Here is a 12,591-nt window from a genome sequence, read left to right as displayed (position 1 = left end):
GCGAGAATCCTTTGTTGCATGAAGAAAATCAGTCGTAGGGAAATAACGCGCCTTCAAGATCTTAACCCAAGCAGCTTGAGGGTTCAAAATAATTCTCCAACTTTGCTTGGCAAGAAGAGCTAAATTGAAGTTGGACAAATCACGAAACCCCAAACCTCCCACTTTCTTAGCCAAGCATAATTTTTTCCAGGATTTCCAATGAATTCCAGCGTTCTCCTCATTATTGCCCCACCAAAAAGAAGCCAAGGCACTGTTGATTTGATTACAGGTACCTTCAGGGAATCGAAAACAAGCCATAGGAAAAGCTGGCACAGCAGTTGCTACAGCTTTTAAAAGAACTTCTTTCCCAGATTTTTTTCCGGATCCTGACGCAGCACAAGCAACAAAGGTTTCAAGCGAAACCTTGAGTGACAAGAAATCTGGATTCCACCAGAAATTAAGAGGGATTCTCTTGGGGTAATTTTATTAAAATATGAGATATTCAAAAACGTCAGACAAACCTGTCTAAATACACATCTCTCAACCCCTGAACTGCTAGGGGAGTTATTACATTAAAACTGAAAAACAGAATTAATTCGTAGACTTAACTACGTAACTACGAAACTGAAAAACAGAATTTATTCGGAGAATTAACTACGAAACTTTGAATGCAGCTTTGGAAGGCCAAACGACCTCAGAATGCCAAAATCCATCGTACACATAGCAAATCTGTGAGTTTGACTCGTGGCGTCGTTCCCTTTCCGAAATGGTATTTTGCGTCCTAATCGGAGCTCGGGCAACAAATCTGCAAATTCCCGCTACGTCCTTTTTCTAGCTCAACCGCGATAAAATCTGCCATCTGTTCTACATTAGTCCCCTCCACCTCTGAAGAACTCGACCCCGAGTTATGATCTGGATAAAGGACCTCATCTTCACGGAACTCATATAAATCTGCAACATTAAAAATATTGGAAATTCCCATGGAATCCGATAACTCAATAACATAGGCATTATCATTGATCCGTTTGAGCACTTTGTAAGGACCATATTTTTTTGGTTTAAGCTTGCTATATGTGCCAACTGGAAACCTCTCCTTCCTCAGAAATATCATCACAGAATCGCCTTCTTGAAACACTTTAACTCGTCTATGCCTACCTGCAGCAGCTTTGTACTTAGCATTAGTTTGCTCAAGTTTCTGCTTGACTTCATCTCGAACGGCTACTACTTCATCAGCCAAATTTTTCGCTGCCACACTGGTTTGCTAGCCTCTAGGCAGTTTCACCAAATCTACAACATGGTTAGGTATAGCAATATAAACACTGGAAAATGGAGACTTCCCAGTTGCACTATGTGACAGGACCCGACCCAATTTTCACTGGCAGGGCCCAGAACGGTACCTACCACATCTGGCACATTAGGCAACTTCTCCTGTTAGAGTCTATCAACACTTGTCTCTCAATACTCCTGGCTACACCGGCCCCAGAACAATTTGCAATATCATCATCCTGGCTGGTATCTCTACTGAAACTAACTCCAGATCGATGGCCTCCAAGCCTGCGGCCATTCAATGATTGAAAACTGTGATCACCACTGTAGTATCTCTCTTAAACTCTTCCTGATTAATGTCACCTATCTCCAAATACTGTGCATAAAGTGCACCCCATGGTCTGCCCATTATCTGGCTGGGGCAGACATCACCACGGTCTCAAAATTGACTAACTACTAACTGATCACTATACCTTGAATGGAGGCTTTTAACCTTATCACAACTAGGTACTACCTCTTACTTCCCTGTCTTTATGAGTAGAAAACTATACGTGAAACCTTTTTCTCATATTTTGATCCAGCCGTTATCCTCTATTCTGCTACAAAAACGACTGCATCCACACTTTCTGTAGACTTATAGATAGGACTGACTATCATATTCTGCTTCAAAATGCTTGCCCCGTACGAGTCAAAGGATTTTAATATCACTTCTTATCCAAATCCTGCCAAAACTTTATTTTTCTGTGGAACAACCAGGATCTCTATGACCTGCTATATTCCTTCAACTTAATCCTCTTTTACTACTAGGTACCACTGTTATCCCAATTTATAGCTCTTACTTCTTTTTACTTGGTCCACCTATCTCACGGGTGGACTTCTGGGCTATTCAATCTCTATTAAAGTCGGAATTAATGGCTCCAAGGTCTACTATACGTTAGGGTCTCCTTGTTTACTAAGTACAGTAGGTACAGCTCCTAGCGAGCCTCTAACAAAGGATTTCTCTGCCGGTTCAGATACCGGTGCAGTTCCTGTCTGACTTGAAAATTTCATCCCCTTACGTCGAGATATCTGTCTAATTTTCCTACGGATACCACCACCATTTGGGCCCAATTTGAAAAGAAACCGTGGTGCACAAGGTGCGAAGTTTACAGGAAGTATAAACCTATGCTCTGATACCAAATTGACAGGACCCGACCCAATTTCCACTTTGGAATTCTAGTCAAGTCCTGTGCGTGTCCAACACCTGGCGAATGTCGGGCACAAAAGACCTTTTTACCCTTCTTGTCTCAAATTCTTTTCAGATTTTCCTTAGAGTTTTGCCGAAATTTCGGCAGAGTCTCCCCTGTATTTTGACCAATCCCAAAATTTTCCACCTGTTAAACAATTAATAAAATTCACACCAACCGCCAGAATATCTCAAATAGCCAATCTCAACTCTAGTTTCTCAGTTTCAACTAGATATCAGAGCATTTTCTAAATTTTTCAGGGTTCCAAGGATTTTCTACGAAGCTCTACCTTACGTGGTGTCACGGAAGCTTTGAATGGCCCCGGTGGTGGATCCCGCGCACTTCTACGGCCTGAGGGCGAAAAACAGGTTGAAAAAAATGTGAGTGGACAAAAATAAGGTTCTTAGAAACAACTTTATAACCATGATAACCCCCATTATAAAAATTGTTAAATAAAACTGAATACGTACTCTCCATTTAAAGCATACTAAACTCAAGGCATTCTATGTAAATCATATTCAAGCTCGATAAATTTCGCTCAAAAGCACTGAAATCAAAGCTTGTATAAAACATTGAAATCAAACTTGTATAAAAGCACTGTACTCAAACCTTGCATAACCGAACAAAACTATATAAATGTATCAATGCCTGAAAAATCAGAGAAGCTGATATAAAATAACTGGAAATCATAATTAAATAAAGAAAACTCAAAATCCTTTGAAAATACCACCTATTTGTACCCCTGTCATATCCGTCAATTCCCTGGCAGGTCTCGGGCGCCACGCAGTCTACCCGAGCCGCAAACTGGCGAAATCAGGGGATTATGATCAGCCTGTCCCGCCGGCAGATTCCTCGATGACACCAAGTCAACTCGAGTCGCTCTGGCAGGATGCAGGGGACCGTAGTCAGCCTGATCCGCAATCCCGGCAGGTCTCGGGGACATAAAGTCAGCCGAGCCGCAATCCTTACTTTCTACACCAAGCTCCCGCCGAGTCAAAGTCTCTCGGCACTTCACGGCCCGAAGGCCCCAAACTGTAGGAAAGGCAAGGCACCGACATAATTGAATGACTGATGTCCAGAGACATCGGTCCAACTCGGTAATCACTAAGGAAATGGGCATTTACGAGGTTGTTTTAAAACAAATTCCTTTAGAAAAATCTGATTTATAACTGAAATCTCAAATTGTGTTGCTATTTCATCTGCCATAAGCCTCAAACTCTGTTTTCTATAACTATTTAGCATATGTAAGTAAGCAGCACAAAACTGTGGAATTATTACTGTGCTAATCATGTTCGGAACCATAATAAAACTTACTCAAGATCAAATAAAGAACTTTATTCAACTAAACTCATTTATAAAAACTGATTTATATAAAATCAATATAAACTCATTTATAAAAACTTATTTATATAAAATAATTCATGAAAGAAAGTCCACTCACAGATGGTCCCAAGCTAATTTTACCCTTCGAAGGTCCCGGCTGCGGGTTGACCGGACCTCTGGTGCCTGGTTATCCATAAATAATAAATCAATAATTTACTGAATAAAAAGAATTAAATTAAACACCCTGCCCCCGGCTCCTAGAAATACGTGCATTCCAATCCAAGTTACTCATGAGCCCACATTTAGCTTTTTAGACATTTGGACCAGTTTTGGAAGGTCCGACGCTCAGCTAAGCGATAAACTGCCAGATCGGCCGAGCCGGGACCCCGTGGGTCCACGATATCCGATGGCCAATCTGGGCTTCCCTGAAGGTTCCTTACAGAGAGGGAACCATGTTCTGCGAGTTTGGTCCAAAACGGACGGTCGGATTGGCCAAAATCGCATTATCGTTTAAAATCCAAACCCTAGCCCCAGGGTTCGCGATTTCAGAGTATCCGGGACTCCGATGCACAATCCGTCGAATCCTACACGATCCTGAAGTCATGTAGACCGACATATCCGAAATTCAGCGCGATCTGATTATTTGACGACACTGCACCCACAGATCGGGCGATATGGAAAATCCGTTCGAGGCGCAAACGGACTCTGAATCGAGATCCGTGAAATCCTACGCGCTCGTGACGACACAAGGGTCACAAAACTGCACAGAATTACTTCACCACCCTCGCCCACGCGCCCCAGCACGAGCGGGCAAATTTGGGTGTCTTAAGCGATTTCGGGTGGCCGAAAAATCTCGGAACCAAAACTCCAAACTCCTACCCTAAGTAAAACACCCTATTTGGAGTCACTTTTGTTCTTGGACATACCCCAAAAAGTGACCGGAAACAGTAGTTTTGGGCGGCCAAAGTTTCGGCCAGAATTCAAGTCGAAAATTGATCCCTTTAGAGCTAAAATTGATCGAAACCCATACACCCATCAGCTAGAACACGAAAAATAGCTGAGAAACCATACCTTACTCGATCGATTTGGTGGAGGAAAGAAGGAGAAATTCGAGCTGGAAAATCGGGTGGACTCGGACGAACCTCCGTCGGAAAACGTGGTTTTCCGATCAGCTCAGGGCGGCCCAAGGGTGGAGGTCGGTCAGGTTTTGACGGCGAGAGGGAGGCGGACCCGACGGTACCCTTGCCGGAGATCGGCTCGGCCTGTGGTGGCCAGGCCGTCGCTTGGAAGTCGAACAGTCGCACTGCTAGGTGCGACAGGAGAGGAAGAGAGGAGAGAGAGAAGAACTGACGGGGGAGAAGAGAGAGAGGGAAATAAAAATCTGACTTTTTGATCAAATTACCATTTTGCCCTTCGTGGTATTTAGACCATATCTTCTTCGTTACAGCTCCGCTTCGGGTCTACTCCGTGTCTACGAACTCGTTTCGCCGCGCTCTACGCAATGGCGTAAGCGGAATTCCCAAATTCTTTTTCGATTAAAAAGTCAAATTTTCCCCTATTAAAATATGCGAGGGCAAACTTGTCTTTTTGCTAAAAGATATTTTCCTTACTTTTTAGATATTTTCTTTCTTTTTAGATATTTTGGTTTGAGTTATTACACTATGGACTGCACTGTTATATGCAAACTCCACATGCGGTAGTGCATAATCCCATTGTTTTGGCTTCTCTCCACAGACGCTTCGTACCATATTGCCCAATGTCCGGTTTGTAACCTCAGTCTGGCCATCAGTCTGGGGATGGGCAGTGCTGCTACGATTCAAAGTAGTCCCAAACAGCCTCCACAAAGTGATCCAAAAATGGCTCAAGAACTTGGTGTCACGATCTGATGTAATGGATGTAGGAACCCCATGCAAGCGAACAACCTCCCTGAAAAACAGTTTGGCTATATTTGATGCATCAGCAGTCTTTTTGCAGGCTATGAAATGCGCCATTTTTGAGAACCGATCAACCACCACAAATACAGAGTCCACTCCCCTTTGTGTTCGGGGCAAACCGAGGACAAAATCCATAGCAAGATCCTGCCAAATATCGTTAGGAACTGGTAATGGCATATATAATCCAGTGTTTTGTACCTGCCCCTTCGAAGTTTGACAAGTGTAGCACTTGCGCACAATAGTTCCAACATCTCGTTTGAGTTGTGGCCAGTAAAATCTCTCCTCCATCCCTGCAATTGTTTTATCACGGCCTAGGTGGCCACTCAACCCTCCACCATGCAAGTCCCGAATGAGCTTCTCCCTTAAAGAGGAAACTGGAATACACAACTGGTTGCCTTTGAACAAATAACCTTCATTAAGAAAGTAATCTGCCATCGACTCTTGATTGGTGCACTTAGTCCAAATTTCCCGGAAATCATCATCACCTTCATATAATTCCTTCAGACATTCAAACCCCACAACTTCTTGAGTCAGCGTGATTAACAATGAAGCTCTTCTACTCAGCGCATCCGCCACACGATTTGTCTTGCCGGAAGTATGCTTGATAACGAACGAAAATTTCTGCAAAAAAGTCACCCATCTAGCATGCATTTTATCAATATTTTTCTGGCTGTTAATATACTTCAACGCTTGATGATCTGTAAACAAAACAAATTCCTTCTGGATAAGATAGTGCTCCCATTGCTTCAAAGCTCGAACAACCGCATAGAACTCTTGGTCATAAGTACTCCACTTTTGACGTGCATCGCTCAACTTTTTAGAGAAGAACGCAACTGGCCGCTTGTCTTGTGAAAGCACAGCTCCGACTCCCACACCGCTGGCATCACATTCAACTTCGAAAACTTTCTCAAAGTTTGGAAGGGCTAGAACCGGCGCGGTGCAAAGCTTTTCTTTTATATCTGCAAAGCTTCTCTCTTGCTCCTCTCCCCAGCTGAACCGGCCCTTCTTCAAACACTCTGTGATAGGTGCAGCGATGGAGCTGAAATGCCTCACAAATCTTCTGTAAAAGGTGGCCAAACCATGGAAACTTCGAACTTCAGAAACTGTTTTTGGAGCTGGCCAGTCAAGGATTGCCTTGATCTTCTTGTCATCTACCTGGATACCATTCTCACCAACAACAAAACCCAAGAACAGTAGCTTATTTGTGCAGAAAGTACATTTTTTTAGGTTCACATACAGTTTATTTTCTCTCAAAACATCTAAAACTTGTCTCAAATGCACAAGATGTTCTTCTTTTGTGGTACTGTAAATTAAAATGTCATCGAAATAAACTACGACAAAAGAGCCAATAAATGGTCGAAGAACCTGATTCATGAGTCTCATGAAAGTGCTAGGCGCATTTGACAATCCGAATGGCATCACCAACCATTCAAATAATCCGTCCTTGCTCTTGAACGCTGTTTTCCATTCGTCGCCAGGTCTGATGCGAATCTGGTGGTAACCGCTTCGCAAATCTATCTTGGAAAACACCCTTGAGCCGCTAAGAACATCCAGCATATCCTCCAACCGTGGAATGGGAAACCTGTACTTGACTGTTATCTTGTTGATTGCTCGGCTATCAACACACATTCGCCAAGTCTTGTCTTTATTCGAAACCAGCAAAACGGGAACTGCGCAGGGACTCAAACTCTCCCTGATAAATCCCTTCTGCAGTAATTCTTCAATCTGCTCTCTTAGGATGTCATTCTCCTTGGGGCTCTTCCGATAATGAGGCAGATTCGGAAGGCTAGCTCCAGGCACCAAGTCAATTCGGTGTTGTATGTCCCGCATAGGTGGCAGCTCGTTTGGCAATTTTTCAGAAAGTAGTTCCTGAAACTGTGACAAAATCTGCTGCACGTCTTGTGGAATGTCACTTTCTCCTTTGCCAAGCTTCAACAACCCCTTCAACACCAAGGGACAAAAATACTCCGCCTCTTTGACAGCCTCGTTCAACTCCTGCTCGCTGCTAATTAGGGTTAGGAAACTAGAACTCCTCGTCTTGGGCTCAACAGATTGTTTTGAGGGCTTTGTAGTTGCCATTGCAATTTTTCGGTTGTTCCAAGAAAACAGAATTACATTATCTCGTCCCTTGTAAGTCGCATCCACATCAAATTGCCAAGGTCGCCCTAATAAAATATGGCATGCATCCATGTCAATAACATCACATAATACATCATCGCTGTAATGCTTACCAATGGACAGTGGCACACGGCAAGTCTCAGCAACACGAACCGAAGGGCCTTTTTTAACCCAACCTAGTGAGTAAGGGCTGACATGTGGCTCCGTTGATAGCTGCAAATGCTCCACCAATTTCTTTGACACGAAATTCTCGCAACTTCCATTGTCGACGATCACATCACACACCTTGTTTTTGATTGAGCAGAGGGAACGAAAAATACTATGACGCTGCCCTTCCTCCTTTGGTGCCAAAAGAACTCTCTGCAAAACCAAGGTAATCCTCTCCATTCCTTCCTCAATTGCAAATTCAGCCCCTGCATAATCATCTTCCCCGACTTCATCTTTTTCCTCATCTTCATCGACCTCCTCGATAAAGTTAGCCTGCTTCCGCTCTGGACAAACATTAGAACGATGCCCTGGTTTTTGGCAACGGTAACATATGTCCGTCATGGGCTTAGCATACGGATTCTGGGATTGGTTTCGGGACTGCCCTCTGTTGAAAGTCCGGCTGCTGCTTTCGTTAAAGTTTTTGTTTTGGACAGTTGTCGCTGGTTTCGTCGTTCCTCCAGGTTGCTGCTGCACTTTCCCCTTATCTCCGGAGCCACTAGAAGCACCAGTAGCATATTCAGAGGCTTCCGTCGTGTTCCTGCGGAAGTTGGGTTGGCGCTTCTCCTTCTCCAACAGTTCAGCTTTCATCGCCATGTTAATCGCCTCTTGCAAAGTCCATATATTCTGCATACCAATTTTTTCTTGGATGGAAATCTTCAGCCCATTGTTATACCTCGCGACCTTTTGATTGTCAGTCTCGGTCAAATGGTTTCGCTCTGCCAAACGCATGAATTCTTCGGTATATTCAGAAACCGAACGGTTGCCTTGCGCACAACCTAGATACATACGGTATAGAATCTGCTCATAATCTGTGGGCAAGAATCGTTCCATCATAAGCGACTTCATCTTCCGCCATGTACGAACCCGCTGCTTTCCTTGCCTCTGCCTTGAATTTTGCAATTGATCCCACCATACAGCCGCTGTAGCTTTTAGACGGAAAGCTACCATCTTCACCATTTTATGCTCAGGAACCTCCATAATATCGAAAAACCTCTCCACTTCTACAAGCCAATCCAAGAAGTCTTCAATCTTCAGATTTCCCCAAAAGTTAGGGATTTCGGCTTTAATCCGATAATCGCCAAAATTTTCGTAATTACGATTACGACGATTATTAGCCGGTGGTGGTGGTTCCTCAAGTTCTTCTTCTGACTCTGACTCGCTATCCGGAATATGTTGCCTCCTATTATCTCTTCTCTCGCCATCTCTACCTTCTCTTCGATTGTCTTCCCTGCCTTCTCTTCTTTCGTCATCTCTGCCACTTCTTCTATTGTTGCCACCAAGAGCTTGCAACAACAATTCTCGCATCTCCCCAAATTGGTTGGTTAGGTTGTCGATCCGTTGGTTTTGAGCGTCCAGATCCGCTCGAGTAATTGGGGCTGGGACATCAGCTTCTCGATCACCCATGATAAGACAAGACAAGAATACCGAGACGGGAGAGACCCGCTCTGATACCACTTGACGCAGCACAAGCAACAAAGGTTTCAAGCGAAACCTTGAGTAACAAGAAATCTGGATTCCACCAGAAATTAAGAAGAATTCTCTTGGGGTAATTTTATTAAAATCTGAGATAATCAGAAACGTTAGACAAACCTGTCTAAATACACAACTCTCAACCCCTGAACTGCTAGGGGAGTTATTACATTAAAACTGAAAAACAGAATTAATTCGGAGACTTAACTACGTAACTCCGAAACTGAAAAACAGAATTTATTCGGAGAATTAACTACGAAACTTTGAATGCAGTTTTGGAAGGCCAAACGACCTCAGAATGCCAAAATCCATCGTACACTGTGAGTTTGACTCGTGGCGTCGTTCCTTTTTCGAAATGGTATTTTGCGTCCTAATCGGAGCTCGGACAACAAATCTGCAAATTCCCGCTACGTCCTTTTTGTAGCTCAACCGCGATAAAATCTGCCATCTGTTCTACATCAGATCCGCTCTTTGATGTAGCCTAAAGCTGCATTTTTGGATATTCCCCAGATTGTTGGAAGGCCCAGATAAGTTCCAGGGTTGTCAACTCCGTTAATATTCAAAAGAACACAAATATCACGTCTAGTTTCCACTGGAGTGTTGGGAGAGAAAAAAATGTTGGACTTTGGAGAACTGATGCACTGACCCGAGGCTAGCAGTATTTGTCCAGCTTCTCTTTTAGCTTCATACAGTTTTGAGCTTCAGCTTTCACAAAGAACAAAGCGTTGTCGGCGAAAATAGATGAGAAATCATTAGGCATCTACGTGCGATACGAACGCCCTTGATCTCTCCATTATGGACAGCACTAGACAAATTTCTCGAGAGGGCTTCACTAACTAGCAAGAACAGGTAAGGGGAAAGCGGATCCCCTTGTCTTAGGCCACGGGTTGGTTTGAAGAATTAACCAGGTTGGCCATTGATAATAACCGCAAAGGAAACTGTAGAAATGCAGTTCATGATGAGGTCTATCCATACTCTAGCAAAGCCCATTTTAATCATTACAGCCTCTAGAAAATCCCTCTCAATCCGATCATAAGCCTTGTTCATGTCGATCTTTAAACCCGCCTCATGTACGCCCCCTGAATTCCTTAATTTCAAATAATGAAAGGTTTCATGTGCCATGAGAATATTGTCTTGAATTTGCCTCTCTGGCACAAAGGCATTCTGGTTTTCAGGAAATGATGTCAGGGAGAATCGTTTTCAGTCTGTTTGCAATGACTTTAGCCACAATCTTGTAAGAGTTGTTGCATAGGCCGATTGGCCTAAACTGATTGGTGTTCTCTGGCACTTGGACTTTAGGAATCAGAGCAATGAACGTCCTGTTAAGGACTTTCCCACGTGAAACTTTGACCTTTAAACCCCAAATCCATCAAATTACAAGAGTTCATAAATTCAATTAAGAATCTTCTGCGGGAAAAATTCCAACCATTTCCTCCTCCTTTTTCATGTTGCCAAGAAACTTCGTTCAAATCACCCATAACCATCCAGGGAATGTGATCTTTACGCCCCCAGGCTTTCAAAGTCTCCCAAAACTCCACTTTTCTCACTGTTGTATGGAGTACCGTAAACCCACGTGCATCTTCCATAAAAAGAATCAGAAGGCACCTTTACCACTGCATCAATCCAATTCTTTGTTACATCTAAGAATTCAATTTCCACCAAATGCAGAGACCACCTGCTCTTCCAATAGGATCAACACTCAATCCCTTATGAAAGCCACACTGTCTCCTCAAGTTCTTTATACTGTGGCTGCTCTGCTTTGTTTCCATAAGAAAAACCGCAGTGGGATTTTTTGAATGAAGGAGCTCCTTCAAATAAAGAATTGTCAAGGGATTCCCCAAACCTTGACAATTCTGTGATAGAATAAACGTTTTCCTTTGCCTTCAAAACTTTGACCTGCCCCATGTTTGTCCAGATTGCTCGTAGCACATCTTTAACAATGCCCTGGGTGGGTTCATGGTCAGCAATGAGAAGACCCACAAGAGTGATTTTGTTTTCAATATTCTCCTCAAGATCGAGGGAATCATCAAAACGTATCGACCTTTCTTCCATCATCAGCTCGTCCTCCAAGACGTCAAGGGATGTCATTCTGGTGGTTGAGAAGAGAAGGGAAGCACACAAAGACGAGTTCAGGTAGAAATCTGGAACTCGCACAGATAGCCACAAAACTAGCAACAATGGACACAGAGGGGTGAAGTTTCTGGTTTCATCTTCCCCTCTGAAATCACAGAGAACAACAATGGTTAAGAACACAGAGGGGCGTTCCTTGTTATCCTTATAGTTATACGGTGAAGGTATACTATTTCTGATCAAGAGGATACAAACACCCTGATGTAGTAACATCGGAACGGAAGGCAGTGGTGTGGGTTTGTTTAATTGCTGAAAAAGAGGAAAAGAAAGGCCATGACTGGTGTATGGCTGAGGGAAGGATGATCATAGTGACTTCTCAATTTCCTCATCCTCAAAACAAGTTGATCCTTTTTTGCATCCCATTTAGAAAGCCTTCTCTTGAGTGAGAGTTTCTTTAGTTAGAGAGCCATCTAATTTGGTCTTAAAAAATGGTGGGTAAAAAGTCTGACTCTGCGAAAGTCTATTTTAGAGGGAATGCAAGTTGCAGAAGAGGGATAATAAAACCAACCTGAAAAGACTCATCTACCCCTAAATTTAAAGAAAAAATTGACTGAAGTAACAGTGGGACTAGTAATCCAAACGAAACTAAAGTTGTGGGTACCATTTTGAAAATTGACAAATGCAAATTCGGTCAAAATTGGGAGACTAATAAAATGATTACCATGAAACATATATCTTCAAGTTTAACAGTGGATATTACTCTATGAACAAACTTCCCTCATTCCTTGAGTAAAGGATGTAGTTCATTTCATCATGAATTGCAATGCTAAACCCTAAAGCATGGACCGAGGAGTCATATTGTATTCAACCAAGCAATTATACGCGTGTAACTGGATACAGGGGGTCGACATAAACTATGTACTATTGCATATACATCGATGCAATTTCACATAAACTACAACATATCATTGTCAACCTACATGCAATTACTAATTGCA

The 12,591-nt window shown here is 43.0% G+C and overlaps 1 protein-coding gene across 1 annotated transcript; it reads right to left on the bottom strand.

Moving 5' to 3' along the window:
- Positions 1-760: 760 nt before the first annotated feature.
- LOC117630375 lies at positions 761-11,866 on the bottom strand. Its single transcript, XM_034363109.1, has 6 exons — positions 11,367-11,866; positions 9,644-9,700; positions 5,540-9,545; positions 3,913-3,977; positions 1,381-1,533; positions 761-1,232 (listed from the first exon to the last, which is right to left on the bottom strand). The coding sequence occupies exons 1-6, from the start codon at positions 11,864-11,866 to the stop codon at positions 761-763; spliced, it is 5,253 nt and encodes a 1,750-aa protein (XP_034219000.1).
- Between the last annotated feature and the right edge of the window lie 725 nt (positions 11,867-12,591).

This window comes from Prunus dulcis, chromosome 6, assembly GCF_902201215.1.
Source record: "Prunus dulcis chromosome 6, ALMONDv2, whole genome shotgun sequence".
Lineage (NCBI taxonomy): Eukaryota > Viridiplantae > Streptophyta > Magnoliopsida > Rosales > Rosaceae > Prunus > Prunus dulcis.
Note: the sequence above shows the minus strand (reverse complement) of the source record. Positions and strands in the feature narration are given on the sequence as shown.